The sequence below is a fragment of the Notolepis coatsorum genome (assembly GCF_963971535.1).
Source record: "Notolepis coatsorum genome assembly, chromosome: 17".
NCBI lineage: Eukaryota > Metazoa > Chordata > Actinopteri > Aulopiformes > Paralepididae > Notolepis > Notolepis coatsorum.
Window position 1 is genome coordinate 43,746,755 of NC_140181.1, and position 18,549 is coordinate 43,765,303.

The window sequence follows — 18,549 nt, forward strand, 5'->3', positions numbered from 1 at the left end:
AACACATGACATTAAACCAAGTAGCGTATAGACCTAGTAGTCAATATTGCACCACCTGCTTGAAGGCATCTTTATCACCTAGAGTCCCTAGACTAATGTAGCGTCTCGTATTCGCCTGTGTGCTAGTTTGATGTCTTGGTGGACACAACAACCACAGCATCTAGCTAGTCTCTGCGTGTTATTAGTCGAGTGGGCTGAACAGTGTGCACGCTGACGTGATTGAATGAATGAATGAAAACTGTATTTAACAGAATGGGTACAATACAGTACGGCTCAATATACACAATTGTTAAGGGGATGCAGACCAGAGAAAGACGTTTGTCTTGTTTACATCAGGGTCCCCCATTTTCAATTGACGTGATTCACACACACTATGCTAGTATTTATTACGATATAAAAGAGGCCAAGGACAGCTGACGTATCGAAAAGGTCAACAGTAACACTCGTTGTGTAACAACACTCACTGTTTGAACATTTTCTCCATGTCTTTGACCTGCTTCCTGGAGAACTCCTTGAACTCCGTGTAGGGGTTGAACACCTTCATGCTGGGCTGGTGGTGATGGTCCCCCAGCCCGTCGTTCAGCTCGCCGCGCCGCAGCAGCGCAGCGCCCAGCTCCGAGTCCGCGCTCGCCGTGCTGGGCTTCTCCGCCGCCGCGCCGCCGTTCTCATCGTGTCCGACGACGTCTTCATCCACGGCCACCGGCTCCTGGGCGCCCTCCTCCTCGATCTGTAGCCGACGGCTGAGCTTCGACGACAGCTCGTCTGTGGCCATTTTATATGTTTATTATTTCAAAAAGGTGACTCGTATGCGTCTAAACTATAAAGCGCAGAAGACGGCGGCGTGACAGACACGGAGAATAAAACACGGCGCTATCTGTGGTCCGTTAGGCATTCGTATCGTCAGGTCGGGGTTTTGTTTACGCCTCTATGCAGTCGAGCTGGTGGTGAACGAGGCGAAGGGGTTCCCCGGTGCACACGATCCGGACAGTGATTCTGTGATGTGTCAGAAAGACTCAGAATACTACTACACTTTCAAGGGACGGCGCGCGAATACCACGGGGCGCACGCGCGCACAAATATCTCGACTGCACTCACTGCGTAGTTAGTTGATCATTAGCGACGTATGTTTCTGTAGCCAAGTCACCACGCCTTTTAAAGGGACGCATAGCAGTGCAGTATCGAGCGTCTTTATAGGCTACGGTCAATGCCATCAGTTATTGCACATTCCTGGGCAATATGCAATATAAAAAATTGGCCAGATGGTTTTGTTATTGCACATTTCTGAGACAAATTACTACAGTGCTGCTTATGCATAGCGGTGCATAGCACGTCAGTTAAACATCAGTGGCACTGGCAGCCTACACGATTCCAGTGAAATAAAGTCAAGATATTCCAATATAAATGGCTCCATTGTCACCTGCAGTGCAAGTTCATGGACCTATACAGCTTATGCTGTAAGCCTCTGTGGCCAATCAATATATACCAACCGGTGCTAATTTAATCAATAATGTTGCCATCACCAGACAAAAAAAATCAAGAGCCACTTCATAGACTGTTCTAATTAATGTTCTAATTAATCTTACAAGAGCTGTGGTCTCTCTCTCTCTTTCCTACACACAGGGACGTGCACAGGACTTTAGAGGGGCAGGTGCTCAAAGGCTGAAAAGGGCACTGGGCCTGTGCTATTTTTGGAGGCCCTTTTTGGGCGGGAGGGGCCTTTTTATGTTTTTTGGGGGGTTTTGGTGATCAAATATTGAATATTGAACTATAATAATCAGTGCAGGAGCTCACTTATCCTTGAAAGACACTTTTATCACTGACTTAAAAGGCCCATACATCTCCATAAATGTTCAGGGCGGTCTTGTTTTTCTTTATTTCTTTTTTTGTATTTTATTTTTGTATTTTTTTTTAAACAAACACATAAACAAACATGACAACACACGATAAGATATACAAGCATTAGTTGACAGTGCACATCCAATGAAATCACATTTTAGTTAATTGTCTTATATAGGATATACCCTTAATACCTGATATCTAAAAACCTACACACATAATGCTCTAGCTCGTACCCCCCCCCCCCCCCCCCCTCCCGGACCCCCCATTGGATAATCCATCCATTTTACCTCGCTCCTAACCAGACATTACCATTATATGCTAGCTTTTATTTTCTCCACCACTTCTAACCACAATGTCATTTTAGATTCATTGAGGCCCAAAATTCTTGCTGTAGATATTTCTTGATAGATCACATCGAGATATGTAATAATCCAGACCTTTCGGCACATTTTTTCCGGTTGGAACCATCGTGATGCTATCAGCTTTTTAGCCACTGTGATACCCGATAAAACCAATCTCTTTAGCTGTGGATGTACTGCACACTCAAAAACATCATTCAGCAGTAATACAGAGGGGTGTACAGGTATATTCCAAGTTAAGAGATTTGATAATAGCTGGGTCACCTCTTTCCAGAATATCTTAACTGGTGGGCAGTCCCAGTACATGTGCATAAATGTCCCCTCGTCCCCATTTGTACATAAGGAGCATTTGGAGTCTTGTATAAGACCCATTTTTTTCAGTCGTATAGGAGTCAAGTATGTCCTGTGAATATAGTTAAGATTGATTTGTTGATGGTCCGGGTTCCTTGATGTGAGTCGAACATTTGCCCAGGCTTCTTGCCAATCAAAATCACTTTCCAGGTCTGGTATATCCCTCCTCCAGACAAGTTTTTCTTTATTTCTATACATTTTACTTAAATATTTTATTATAATTTGTATCATTGTTTTATGTCGTTTTTTTTTATCATTTTATTTGTTCTTTTTTAATGTCAACATATTATCTAAATTATTCAAATGGAACTCAAACATGTTCCGTTGTGATGTTACCAGTGTTGGGCAAGTTACTTTAAAAAAGTAACTAGTTACAGTTACTAGTTACTTCTTCCAAAAAGTAACTAAATTACTTACGCAGTTACAAATTATAAAAGTAACTAGTTACATTTACATTTAGTCATTTAGCTGACGCTTTTATCCAAAGCGACTTACAAGTTCTGTACGACAAGTCATCAGGAAGGGTACAACTCTATCAGCTGAGTAACAATGTTCATCAAAGTGTTGCATGTTACAGTGTAGGTTAGTTTATTAGGACAAGTGCATGACAGTAAGGTTAGTTACTTCAGAAAGTAAATATTGTGTTACTTTCAAGTAAATTTGTTACATAAACAACATACACAAATCTAAACTATTTTAATGTTGCTGTGGGACAAAGTGAGACTAGCCTCCAATCAAATGCCATGTATGTAGATATTATAATTACCGGTACTATGTTTATATAGTGGATCATACAAATACAAACACAATAGATGTTTTGGAACTTTTTATATGTATTGCCCCTCAACAGGCCACAACTGGGCAACATTAAATTATGCTTGTTAAGCACTATACCAAAAATAAATAACAAATATATACTGATTGATTGAACATTTTAATTAACAGATTGCAGTACAGCTCAATACACACAATAGACCTGTCGCTAAACCACGCCCCAAATAGAATTTGTCCAATCATATCACAGCGAAAATCCTCGCTGGCAGAAAACTCGGACATCACCAGAAAAGCTGTGTGTATGGCGCATCAAACCAAACGTCTGTGATCGAAACCACTGTGAAGAGTTCAGTTTTTATGTTTATTATCTAGCTAATATCTGATGGTGAAACGCTGTGCGTGGGGTACCTGTAATTCGGACACCAGGTACCCTGAAAGACTGGATGGAGGAGTATATTTTGTACCTTTTCCGAAGCCCAAAAGAAAACTCGGCAAATGCAAGCAGTGGATTCTGCTGTGTCGACCACATACACAACTGAATGTGAAGACCATTTCCAAGGACACTTATGTTTGCTCAAAGCTAAGGTCAATTCATAAAGACATAATATTTGACGGCATGTATTAGAAACATAGACCAAACTATCAAACTATTAGTTAGCTAACGTCAGCCAGCTAGCTAGCTGGTGTTATCCTAGCTAGCTAGCTACAGTGTTATCAACATCAACTTTGCTGTCATTCATTTTCTGTCTGACTTTTCTTCCTCGCTAGTTAGCTGGTGTTTTTAGCTAACTTAACGTTTGCTAACTGTCTTTTCCCCTCAAAGCACTTCTGCCGGCCTGTGGAGCAGCAACCCCCAAATGGAAGAAGGTGGACAAGAGGAGCGAGATGAACGATTGAGAAATCAACAAGCACAAATCGAATCACTGACGAGTATAAATACTGTTCTGAGACATAATCAAGTACCAAATAGATTAACACCAGAGGTCTTGCAGCACAGCCGTGTACCAGCCTATTTCAAATATGCCACTGGATTCACTTATGATCAATTCATTAATCTATATACTGTGTTTAGTATACCTAGCAGTGAAACAGCACAGCAAACTTCTGTCCCATTGACATATAGGAGAAGTGATTGGCAAATTAACACAATGCCCCTGCGTGTGCAGCTCTTGCTTGTTCTTATGAAACTGAGACAAAATCATGATTTAAAAGATTTGGCATTTAGATTTATGATTGATGAACGAAGTGTTGGTACTTTGTTCAACGCATGGGTGGACTACATCAGGGGCGTTTTTAGGGTTAGAAAACATTGGGGGCTTTTTTCTTTTTCTTTTTTAAACACAGAAATACGCAATTTTAGAGTAATTAGAGATGAATACTGAATAACTAGAATCATTAGAGGTTCTCAAAGTGAGGTCCAGGTCCATGAGAGGGATATGGGCAGTCCCCATAGAAAATTCAAAGTTAACAGGACCAAATCATCAGTTTCTTATTTATTTATTTAACCTTTATTTAGCCAGATAAAACATTGATCTGGTCCAAGAAGCCCCAACAGGAGTACACATATACATATATACACATATATATACATATATATATATATAATATATATATACATATACTGTACATACATACACACATATACACCAATAACAAAATAAAAACACAGTTAAGAATCATACACATAAGCAAATAAACAAACAAACAAACAAACATATGCACAGCCTATGTACAAAAGAAATAAACAGTTCATCTCTAGTCTTTACAGTTTTCTTCAATTGCATAAACACTCAAATCAAAAGTATTACACAATTATCAAAACCTTACACTCAAGGAGCAAAATATAGGCCCAGATTTGCACCCCTACAATGTCAGCCTCACACTTTTTGCAAAACAATACACACAGTGATTTGCAAAACACTAAACACACTTGCATTACATTAGACACAGAATGTCAAACTACCACACATATGAGCCAATTGGTTAAACACAGCCATCAGATGCACAAACACACCATTGCTTAATTGTAGATACACCAATCAGGTTTAAGCACTATGCAGCAGGTGAGTTCACCTGTCTTCAACCAAAATGGAAGGAGAGTGAAGTACTGTACACAGAGAACGTGAAAATATACAATACATCCACCAAACACTACACAAGACAACCAATGATGCAGACTGATGAAAATATACATTTTCTCCCATTTTCCCAAATCAGTCAACATGGAGAATCACAACAAAAAATGATCTTGCCAGATCCAGCTAGGCAAAGAGATAATGTCTAGTATTTTCTGTTTACATTTTTTCAATTTTTGTTTTGTTTTACTGTCATTTTAACCTGTACTAGATACAGTATTTTATGTTTGTCTGATATTTGCTGAGCTTACAGTGTTATGCACATAGTAGCATGAAAACTGGGACATGTATTGTTGTGATTCTCCATGTTGAAATGTTGACTGATTTGGTTATATGGAGAGAACATTTATATTTTCATCAGTCTGCATCATTGATTTGGGTATATGGAGAGAAAATGTAATTTTTTTCATCAGTCTGCATCATTGATTTGGGTATATGTAGATAAATAAATTATATTTTCATCACAGCATTGGTCTTGTGTAGTGTTTGGTGAATTTATTGTATATTTGCACATTCTCTGCGTACTTCACTTACAGTACTCTAATCACTGAGAAGTAGAATTGCTAAATGTGTTTTAGGTTAAGCACAGCAGTGTGTGTAACTGGTTCAAACAGAATTAAGTCATATGAAACACAACAAAATGTAGTTTTTATAAATTAGTGTATGGTTTTGAAAAGTGTTTAATTTAGCAAAGGATCTGATGTGTTCTGATAATTGTGTGTGTGGTTGTGCTAATTGTGTGTTTTGAAACACCGGGCCCCGTTTTCAAAATCATGCTTAGGCAATCGAAAAAAAACTGTATTGTGTGTTTCATTATATACATATGTTTCAGTCTTCTCATAAAAAAAATATTCGATTTTTGGGTCTTTTCCTGCCTTTGGTCCGCTTTGCATTCACATCTAAAATGAACCGCAGCAGGGTTCACTTGCAAGAGTGAATGAGCTTTCACACCACCCCAAACCAACCGGACTATCCGAGGAAATGAACCAGGGTTCGATTAAAGCTTATTATAGGACACTGGACATGGGTATGGATGGCGCTGCTGCGTTAAAGTGCACATCTTCAATATCTGTACTATTTAAAAGCACAGTGCAGGACACACTCAAAGGTTATCGCACCTCAGAGATGGCAGTGGACATGTATGACAGGACAAAGGCCATATGTAATGGCCTTTGGATTGAGGAACATACTACCAGCCAAAGGAGGAAGCAGAAAAGGATGGACGAGTATGTAGTTGAGTCATCTTGTGGCACAAGCTCAGACCTCAGCTCAGAGACTGTTCTATCCAGTCGTCGACAGAATGCTGCAAGAGCTTGAGAGCAGGTTCTCATGAGTTGGAGAACAACTTATGAGAGGCATACAGGCATGTTATCCAGCCTCAGACCAGTTTCTCTCAGTGGAATTGCTGCAACCCCTCGCAACACATTACAATATCCAACTATTGCCAGAGGAGATCACAGTTGCAAAGTGTTTCCTGGTCAGGACAGGCAGAGATGCAGTCCCTACCAGTGGCGTCGTTAGCCCTGGGCTTCCGGGGCTTTAGCCCCGGATGTTTTTCTCCTAGCCCCGGATCTAAAAAAAAAAAAAATTGTTTACATTTTTTTTTTTTTTTTTTTACTTTTTTTTTTTTTTTTTTGTCAGCATCCCCATTGTCTGTGCTGAATGTTTGTTAGTGTTTGGTATTTTTTGTTGGTTTTTAGTACTTTTAAACATTTTTAGTAAGTAGTTTTCATTTGATCTTATAATTATTTCGTTCACCGATTTGTGGACTTTTTTTTTAGTGTCCTGAAAGGCGCCTTATAAATCAAATGCATTATTATTATTATTATTATCATCCAGGAAGGAAAAGACACTTTGGATAGTAGGGACTGCATCTCTGCCTGTCCTGACCAGGAAACACTTTGCAACTGTGATCTCCTCTGGCAATAGTTGGATATTGTAATGTGTGGCGAGGGGTTGCAGCAATTCCACTGAGAGAAACTGGTCTGAGGCTGGATAACATGCCTGTATGCCTCTCATAAGTTGTTATCCAACTCATGAGAACCTGCTCTCAAGCTCTTGCAGCATTCTGTCGACGACTGGATAGAACCGTCTCTGTCTCAGCTGATCTCCTGAGCTGAGGTCTGAGCTTGTGCCACAAGATGACTCAACTACATACTCGTCCATCCTTTTCTGCTTCCTCCTTTGGCTGGTAGTATGTTCCTCAATCCAAAGGCCATTTCATATGGCCTTTGTCCTGTCATACATGTCCACTGCCATCTCTGATGTGCGATAACCTTTGAGTGTGTCCTGCACTGTGCTTTTAAATAGTACAGATATTGAAGATGTGCACTTTAACGCAGCAGCACCTGGAGCCATCCATACCCATGTCCAGTGTCCTATAATAAGCTTTAATCGAACCTTGGATAGTCCGGTTGGTTTGGGGTGGTGTGAAAGCTCATTCACTCTTGCAAGTGAACCCTGCTGCGGTTCATTTGAGATGTGAATGCAAAGCGGACCAAAGACCAAAGACCAAAGACCCAAAAATCGAATCTTTTTTTATGAGAAGACATAACATATGTATATAATGAAACACACAATCGTTTTTTTTCGATTGCCTAAGCATGATTTTGAAAACGGGGCCCGGTGTTTCAAAACACACAATTAGCACAACCACACACACAATTATCAGAACACCTCAGATCCTTTGCTAAATTAAACACTTGTCAAAACCATACACTAATTTTGTTACCATATGAAACACACGTTACATAATGACTTAATTCTGTTTGAACCAGTTACACACACTGCTGTGCTTAACCTAAAACACATTTAGCAATTCTACTTCTCAGTGATTAGAGTACTGTAAGTGAAGTACGCAGATAATGTGATAAATTCACCAAACACTACACAAGACCAATGCTGTAGACTGATGAAAATATAATTTATTTATCTACATATACCCAAATCAATGATGCAGACTGATGAAAAAAATAACATTTTCTCCCCATATACCCAAATCAATGATGCAGACTGATGAAAATATAAATGTTCTCTCCATATAACCAAATCAGTCAACATTTCAACATGGAGAATCACAACAATACATGTCCCAGTTTTCATGCTACTATGTGCATAACACTGTAAGCTCAGCAAATATCAGACAAACATAAAATACTGTATCCAGTACAGGTTAAAATTACAGTAACACAATTTTTTTTTTGAAAAAATTTAAACAGAAAATACTAGACATTATCGCTTTGCCTAGCTGGATCTGGCAAGATAATTTTTTGTTGTGATTCTCCATGTTGACATGTTGACTGATTTGGGAAAATGGGAGAAAATGTATATTTTCATCAGTCTGCATCATTGGTTGTCTTGTGTAGTGTTTGGTGAATGTATTGTATATTTTCACGTTCTCTGTGTACAGTACTTCACTCTCCTTCCATTTTGGTTGAAGACAGGTGAACTCACCTGCTGCATTTTTATAGTGCTTAAACCTGATTGTGTATCTACAATTAAGCAATGGTGTGTTTGTGCATCTGATGGCTGTGTTTAACCAATTGGCTCATATGTGTGGTAATTTGACATTCTGTGTCTAATGTAATGCAAGTGTGTTTAGTGTTTTGCAAATCACTGTGTGTATTTTTGCAAAAAGTGAGGCTGACATTGTAGGGGTGCAAATCTGGGCCTATATTTTGCTCCTTGAGTGTAAGGTTTTGATAATTGTGTAATACTTTTGATTTGAGTGTTTATGCAATTGAAGAAAACTGTAAAGACTAGAGATGAACTGTTTATTTATTTTGTACATAGGCTGTGCATATGTTTGTTTGTTTGTTTATTTGCTTATGTGTATGATTCTTAACTGTGTTTTTATTTTGTTATTGGTGTATATGTGTATGTATGTACAGTATATGTATATATATTATATATATATATATGTATATATATGTGTATATATGTATATTTGTACTCCTGTTGGGGCTTCTTGGACCAGATCAATGTTTTATCTGGCTAAATAAATAAATAAATAAATAAATAAATAAATAAATAAATAAATAAATAAATAAATAAATAAATAAATAAATAAATAAATAAATAAATAAATAAATAAATAAATAAATAAATAAATAAATAAATAAATAAATAAATAAATAAATAAATAAATAAATAAATAAATAAATAAGAAACTGATGATTTGGTCCTGTTAACTTTGAATTTTATATGGGGACTGCCCAGATCCCTCTCATGGACCTGGACCTCACTTTGAGAACCTCTAATGATTCTAGTTATTCAGTATTCATCTCTAATTACTCTAAAATTGCGTATTTATGTGCTTAAAAAAAAGGGGGAAAAAAAAGGGGTGACCCCCCCCCCCCCCCCCCCTCCACCCCCCTGGGCTGAAGCCCCCAATGTTTTCTAACCCTAAAAACGCCCCTGGTCCCTACTATCCAAAGTGTATTTTCCCTCCTGGATGATGATGATAATAATAATAATAATAATAATAATAATAATAATAATAATAATAATAATAATAATAATAATAATAATAATAATAATAATAATAATAATAATAATAATAATAATAATAATAATAATAATAATAATAATAATAATAATAATAATAATAATAATAATAATAATAATAATAATAATAATAACATAATAATAATAATAACATAATAATAATAATAATAATAATAATAATAATAATAATAATAATAATAATAATAATAATAATAATAATAATAATAATAATAATAATAATAATAATAATAATAATAATAATAATAATAATAATAATAATAATAATAATAATAATAATAATAATAATAATAATAATAATAATAATAATAATAATAATAATAATAATAATAATAATAATAATAATAATAATAATAATAATAATAATAATATAATAATGCATTTGATTTATAAGGCGCCTTTCAGGACACTAAAAAAAAAGTCCAAAAATCGGTGAATGAAAAAATTATAGGATCAAATGAAAACTACTTACTAAAAATGGATGTTTAAAAGTACTAAAAACCAACAAAAAATACCAAACACTAACAAACATTCAGCACAGACAATGGGAATGCTGACAAAAAAAAAAAAAATGTAAACAATTTTTTTTTTTTTTTTTTTTTAGATCCGGGGCTAGGAGAAAAACATCCGGGGCTAAAGCCCCGGAAGCCCAGGGCTAACGACGCCACTGGACTACATGGTCACAGTTCTAGGGGAACTACCCGTAGAGACATAATAATGGCTCAAATGCCAGGAAAGTATAGAGAGGAATTTCCTACAACGATGGCAATATTAGACTGTACAGAGTTAAAAAATTCAAACCCCAACTTCCAAAGCTACTCTACCTACAAGTCTGCAAACACATTGAAATCCCTCATAGCATGTGATCCACGAGGTTCTGTAATATTTTGTTCAACTCTTTTCACTGGATCTATGTCTGACAAAGAAATAGTTAGGCAGAGCAACTTTATTAAGCTAATGAAAAATCTGCTTAAACATGGCTATCTGCAGGAATGGGATGGGCTTATGGTAGATAAAGGATTTTTTATTGAAAATGACCTACAAGAAATTGGACTTGAAATAAACATCCCACCCTTCGTCAGAGGAAAAAGGCAGATGCCCTCTACAGATGTCTGCCTGACAAAAAAAAGTGGCTGTGTCACCAGACCCCCACGGGAAGTATCCAGGTCTAAGGCTAAGGTGTGCAAATGCACGGATACACTTCCCAAAGGGGTCAGACGACCTACCACCACGAATTTCCCCAAGACCACAAACAGACACGGGAGAATGCTCCGAGAATCAGTAAGAAAGCTTTTATTGTAGGAAAAATAGATATCTAATACAATGGTTATACTTTACATAAATAATTAGTAGTTAGCCTATTTAAAAGACCCACGCCTCCTAGGCCTAGGGTAGTTAAAAGGAGGAAGCGCTCAATGCCCTGTCAACCCACCCCCAGGCTGTTGCTCCCACCCACGCTACCTATCCCCGCCCCTGAGGCACTACACACGTGAATAAAAGGGTTTGCCCTGCACACGGGTCTATGACTATCACACACTAGTCTAGAATCACACCACACATCAAAACACGGTTCACTGCAAATAGCCTAAAATATGTATCGATATCACACCATCTCTCGGGGAGCCACGGCAAATGATTATAGGGAACATAGGTTATGTAAATACACACTAAGTGTCACACAGCAACTAAGGGGGCTGGGATAAAATAGTGGGGGGCTGCTCACCGCTAGGGGTGGTGACTAGGCCTAGAATACTCCTCTCATATCCTAACCTAGGTTTGGGCAGTGGAAGCGCTGAGTTTACAACACTACAAAAAAGGGTTTAGTTATGACCGGGGCCCGAAGGTGAGGGCCGGAAGGACGCCACCCCCTTCCGCTCCCGTAGCCCCTCACGCCTTCGGGCTAAAACCGTTCTGTCCGTACTGGGGTGTTTTAGTATACTCCAAGCACCAGGCGTATAATAATGTCCTCCCGCCTGTAATGGAAGGCAAAGTCAGTAATAGCAAGGTCCCCCCCGTTCCCGGGTTCGTCACAATGCACAAATTAGATATTCTCCATATGATACAACAAAGAGAGAGAGGTAGTTCACAGAGGATGGAGTGTCCAGAACTGCATGCCGTTCTGATAATCTTCAGCTCCACGCTACTAATAATATTCCTAATTCCAATGCAGTCACTGTTCTTCTATTTCTTCATTTACCACTCGGGAAACAGTTCGCTTGTCAGGCGCGTATTCTGATATCTTGTATCCATTTACTCACGGCGTGCAGTGCTGCAACAATGTCTCTCCTGTCTGAGGCTCCACCCGTTCCACAGCGGGGGGAACACCGCAGTCGGCAATAGGAAAATGTTCTACTGGAGAAAAGCACAAGACAAAAAGAGTCGCGTGTCCTCGTACTCTTGCAGCTCCGCGTCCTCTGGTGTCGTCCTCTCGACTCCCGTTTCGTTCTGCTACTGTCCACCATTGATCCTCCTTTCAACAGCGCCAGTACTTCCGGGCACCGACCCGCCACGCCAGCCAGCCAATCCACTTCTTGCTCCCTCCAACGACGCTCCCCAGCTGCGTAAGAAAGAGGGCACACATGTGTAGACTGCATGACGTTAAGTAAGCTACCCCCCCCTGGTGGTCCTGCACTCGCCTGCTGTAGCTGTCTTCTGCACAAAATCACCATCCTCCCAAGACGGCTCTCCACTCTCCCACCAGGACTTCCTGGACTCCGTCTAGACAAGAAAGCAGGGACAGCATGGTGCAGTACAGTGACGGTGATTCGAATACCCATCATAGGCCGATATACACTTGCCTGTTATATCAGCCAGGTAAGCCTTTAGGTCCTCTTCCAGACCATCCCGGGACACGTCCTCCTTTTGGGATCCCGCAGGTACATCCACACCCCCATACAGACACCCATATACCCCCACCCGCGACAGCTGCACACAGGATACATGTTGAACGTGCTATATCAAAGATAAAGACATTTAAAATTGTGTCAGAGAGGATCCCTAACACAAGGTTGACAGACATCAACCAGTGAGCACGCTGTCTAACTTCCAGCCAAGAATACCATTACCTGATAGCTCAAGTCACAACCAATGGGGTAGTCCTTTCCACCTACTGCTACCTGTATAGGGGTCTGGTTAACGATGTAGCTTATAGGTGTGCCTCTCATTCCTCTCAGTGTCTTATATATTTCCTCACTGATTCCTGACTCTTTCCTAAAGGCAGAAAGATACATGTTACGGTTAACTGTGTTATGCATAGTATTAACTATTCACTGTAGAAATGTATCGGATGTTGTGCCTAGGCTATTATTCTTTCACATCAAACTGCATGACGGTGCAATTTCTTTTTCCAATAAACTGTGAATGAGCTCCATTTTGCCTTTATTACCAAATGTATCTGTGTTTTTATTGTGCTTTGAAACTATCTGTTAGGTGTGTAGGTGGGGATCACTGGTCTCCGTTTGCGGTTCAGTTTGGCTTTTGCCACCAATGCTACTCATTGAATAGATGTAGTAGCCTGCCTGTCACTAGAGTTACATAAATGACACAGCTGTCGGGTCTAGCTACTGGCCTACACAGTGGCTTTGACATATGCAAATCCAATGTCTGCCTGACTTTAGCCCTGCCCCACCCACTCAGTATACCGGGTGAGTGAGAGAGCTCGACGTATACTGCGTTGGACCACTAGCCTAAATTAAAATGTATCAGCAATAGTAGTAATCATGGATTATCGTCATAGTTCTTGTAATCTTCAATCAAGTCAACTGTAAGTAATGCTTTAAAGTAGCTATGTTGAAGTCAGAGGTTCTGTGTAGGATTGTTAGTAACTGTCTAACTGTATATATGGCTGTTTACACTAGTAACTGTTTACCTGCATATATATAACTGTCTCCACCAGTAACTGTCTAGCTGCATATATATCTGTTTCCACTAGAGGGCGCTCTAGGCGGAGCCACTCAGGTACCCCTTCTTTCTCTCCCCCCATGTCTCTCAGTAAGAGAAGACCTATAGAACTGCTGCTTAACATGTGAATAAATAAACCACGCCAGTTTGGGCTCAAGATAGAAACCATGCCTCTTGACCACATTATTGTCGCCCTATAGCCGAATTCTGTTAACAGGTTATGGGCCCAGATAACGCCGGGATGAAATAATAAGGGGTAGCAAGCTTAGCTGAAGTATAGGCTAGGTTAGCGCCGGGAGCACCGCGCGGCTAGACGCTAGGCCAACGAGAGCTAAAGCTACGCCTACCACCAACGGAGAACATGAAAGCCAAGAAGACTCACAGGAGAGTCAAGAAGGCAGCAGCCGGGAGTCGCTGGAAGGCAGCAACCAAGAGCCCCGAGGAGGCGGCACCGGGGGAGACGGAGCATGCTGAGCACAACGGAGGCGAGGGGGAGAACCCCATCTCAGAACGCGTGGCGCCCGCTGAACACAACGGAGGCGAGGGGGAGAACCCCACCTTAGAACGCGTGGCGGCCAGAGGGAGGAACAAAGGGCCCCCATTCAATGGAAAAGCAGAGAACTATGAACTCTGGGAAGAGCGCATGCTATGCTACATGCACGGTACAGGGCTGAAGGAGACGATCCTGGCGGCCCTTACGGGAGAACTGACGGCGGAAGAGCAAGCCCTAGACGACCAGCGTAACGCAAGCGCGTACTGTGGGTTAGCGCCGATGCTAGCTTTGTGGGTTAGCGCCGATGCTATGTTGTGTATGACATACACAACATACATATAAGAATCTAATCTAATCATCTAAACTAATTTAATCATGACATTTAAGACATGCATGACATACAGAGCACCTGAAGACTGTGCTATTAAACCAGGAAGTGCAGCATTGTTGATAAGGCTGTAGCCTCCACTACTGTAGTGCCCTGCGCTGCAACACAACTAACACAAGAGTGAACAAAAAACGCTCATGGACCCGCGGTCTGTCGTTGACTGCTCGCTTGTGATGTTCGTTGGATTAGTTTTGGATTATTTGGGCTCGCCAAACAAACGATCAAAACGTACACGGAATGGCGGTCTGTCGTTGACTGAGTTGTGTTGTCGCTGTGTGTCAGACTCTGGATTCTTTCGAACACCCGCCCACCTCTACCTCTGATTGGCTTACCATGACATTTTACTCAACCTCAGCCAATCGCGCACTGCCCACTAACCAAGGAAAAAAGTATTGCTTCTCAGCGCAGAGATCTGTATGATGAAAAAAGCAGCTTCACTTATAGTCACGCGCCGCCTTTTTTGGCAGTAACGGTAACAGCGTTATTAAGATTGGAAGAGTGTTAGATTACTTGTTACTGAAAAAACTAACGCGTTAGTAACACCGTTATTGCCATTTGTGATGTCACAGTATGATGTCATAATAGTACATCCGAGAAAATTTGTGATGTCACAGTATGATGTCATAATCAAACATTCTAGAACATTTGTGATGTCACAGTATGATGTCATAATAGTACATTCTAGAACATTTGTGATGTCACAGTATGATGTCATAATAGTACATTCTAGAACATTTGTGTACAGTATATATTCAACAATTATCTCAGAAGATCTCAGATCTCAGAAGAGAAGTGAAGATCTCACTTGTTGTTTCCGGCTACTTGTCTATAAGCTTGAATATATTCTGTAGATACCATTTTAAAATCACCACATGGAAAAGGAAACAATGTCCTGTACAATCCTTAATGAGCTGCGTCTGGAGGGAAGGTTCTGTGATGTGGTTATTAAAGTCAACAGCACTGAGTTGAATGCCCACAAGGCCCTCCTGTGTGACTGCAGTGACTATTTTAGGTAAGTTTAGCTTGGTTCAGGTTAGCTTGGTTCAGCTTAGCTTGGTTCAGGTTAGCTTGGTTCAGGTTAGCTTGGTTAGTAAACAGATACCATACTGTACTTTTACTGTAAACAGATACTATACTGTACTTCTACTGTAAACAGATACTATACTGTACATCTACTGTAAAAATATACTATACTGTACTTCTACTGTAAAACGATAATATACTGTACTTTTACTGTAACCAGATAATATACTGTACTTCTACTGTAAACAGATACTATACTGTACGTCTACTGTAAAAAAGATACTATACTGTACGTCTACTGTAAACAGATACTATACTCTACTTCTACTGTAAAAATATACTATACTGTAAAAATATACTATACTGTACTTCTACTGTAAACAGATACTATACTGTACTTCTACTGTAAACAGATAATATACTGTACTTCTACTGTAAACAGATACTATACTGTACTTCTACTGTAAACAGATACTATACTTCTACTGTGCTAAGACCCTATACTTCTACAGTGAAAATATATTACTACACAGGACAGAATGTTGCTTACTGTTTACTCATCAGATATCTCTATACTCTGCGTCCCACAGAGCCCTCTTCACTCGCTGGAGCGACTCAGAGCAACTCGTCTACACTATCCCTGGGGTGTCCCCGGGTATGATGCAGCTCATCATAGAGTACTACACACGCTTTGTGCCGGTGACAGCAGAGAACGTGGAAGAGCTTCTGGTGGCTGCAGACCAGCTTCTCGTCACTGGCATAGTAAGAGCGTGCTCTGACTTCCTAGAGGGCCAGCTGTCTCTGGAAAACTGTGTCGGCATCTGGAGGTTCACGGACATCTACTGCTGCCCTGACCTGAGGCGCAAGGCCCATCTCTGCATCGTGTGCCACTTTGAGGAGATGTTGCACGTCTCACAGGAGTTTGTGGAGCTGTCCCTGCAGCAACTGGTGGACATCATCGAGAGGGATGAACTGAACGTGAAGAGCGAGGAGACGGTGTTCGAGGCCGTCCTCCGTTGGATCGACCACTCCTGTGAGGAGCGTAAAACACACATCCCTTTGCTGCTGCCCAAGGTAACTAATTGTATTACTGTGTTATGACCCTGGCTCAAAGGGAAGCAACATAAGGGGGACACAGACACCAACGGTCAGGTTTAAACCAAAAGGTTATATTTATTACAATATCTAGCACAAACAAAAAGGTCAATGTGGTGGAAGGGAGGGAGACACTGCTCCTACAGTGTCTTCCAGCAGCAGAGTGGCAGTGTGTGGAGCAGGGGAGGGCCTTTTGAGCCCAGACAGGCAGCCAATTAGCAGCTGATTGCTGCAACACAGGACACAGTGGCAGACAGCCTGGCACGTAACACTGTGCATTACATTAAAACAACACTAGGTTCCCTAGTACAGTGGTTCTCAAACATTTGGGTCCAAACTGTTCCCTAGCAACAGAAACCGTCTACAACCGATGTCTAAGTTGTACCCGTTGTCTGCTTGTCTCTTCCCAGGTTCGCATGGGCTTGATGAGGCCTGACTACTTGCTGAACAACGTCCAGAACAACCCTGTGGTGAGGGACAGCCATGACTGCAGGCCCCTCATCCTCAGCGTCCTGAACCCCCCTGGCTCCGACAGGCTCCCAAACCCCCTGATGCGTCCACGCCTGCCCCAGGAGGTCCTATTGGCCATCGGAGGCCTGGGTGGCGGCATCCTGACCATGGAGGCTTATGATATCCGAGCCGGTGGATGGATGGACGTGAGCGTTGAGGGGGAGAGTCCCCGGTGGTGCCACGGCACCGCTTATCTCCACGGTCTGGTCTACTGCGTCGGTGGCTCGGACGGCTTTAAGTATTTCAGCAGTGTGCGCAGGTTCAACCCCGTCACTCGCAGCTGGCTGCAGGCGGCTCCCATGCACTCACGCCGCTGTGAGCTCAGCGTGGTCGCGTTGGATGGCTGTATCTACGCCATTGGGAGGGCAAGACAGACGCGTGGTACTGAACACCGCCGAGCGCTACAAGCCTGAAACCAACCAGTGGACAGTGATTTCACCCATGCTGGAGCACAGGAGCGACGCCGGGGCAGCAGCCCTCCAGGGCAAGGTGGGTGGAACTGAGGGACACAGGGTGGTAGATCAGAAATCATAAATGTCTTTATTGTAAGCTTGCACATACAAAATATGTGTCTGGGTCCTTTGGTGCATCAACATTAACAGACAATTAAAGTAGAATGAAATCAAATGGAATATATAAACTAAATTAGAATATTCTTTCTTATTACAGGTTTACATCTGTGGTGGAGTGTGTCTGCTCACAGCTGAGTGCTACAGCCCAGACACCAACCAGTGGACTCTGATCGCCCCCATGAGCAGCAGGCGTAGAGGACTTGGAGTCGCTGCGTACAGAGGACAAGTCTATGCGGTAGGTGCACACAGAGACAAATGCTTTATACTAGATATTTGTAGATATGTATCATTTGACTTTCTATGCTTCTGTGATGCCCTCATTTCCCTAAATGGATTAATACAGTGTCTGCCTGCCTGAGCCACACACTAAAACATTCCTCTCATGTGTCCTGTCCTCACGTGGGAGGGTTTGACTTTGACGGTAGAAACGTCCTGTGTAGCACGGAGGCCTACAGCCCCTTGACTGACTCCTGGAGCGCCCTGCCCGCCATGCTCACCCCCCGCAGCCACTTTGGCATTGCGGTGCTGGACGACCTCCTCTTCGTGGTCGGAGGCACCTCCAATGGCTTCACCTCCCTCTCCAACC

General features: G+C 41.3%; 1 protein-coding gene across 1 annotated transcript in view; it reads right to left on the reverse strand.

The window, feature by feature from the left end:
• Positions 1-1,131, reverse strand: part of efhd2 (EF-hand domain family, member D2) — a 58,646-nt gene extending 57,515 nt beyond the window's left edge. The window contains exon 1 of the mRNA XM_084333739.1: positions 465-1,131. Coding sequence (XP_084189865.1) covers positions 465-772 — 308 coding nt within the window. The 5' untranslated portion in view covers positions 773-1,131. The remainder of the gene's footprint in view (positions 1-464) is intronic.
• Between the last annotated feature and the right edge of the window lie 17,418 nt (positions 1,132-18,549).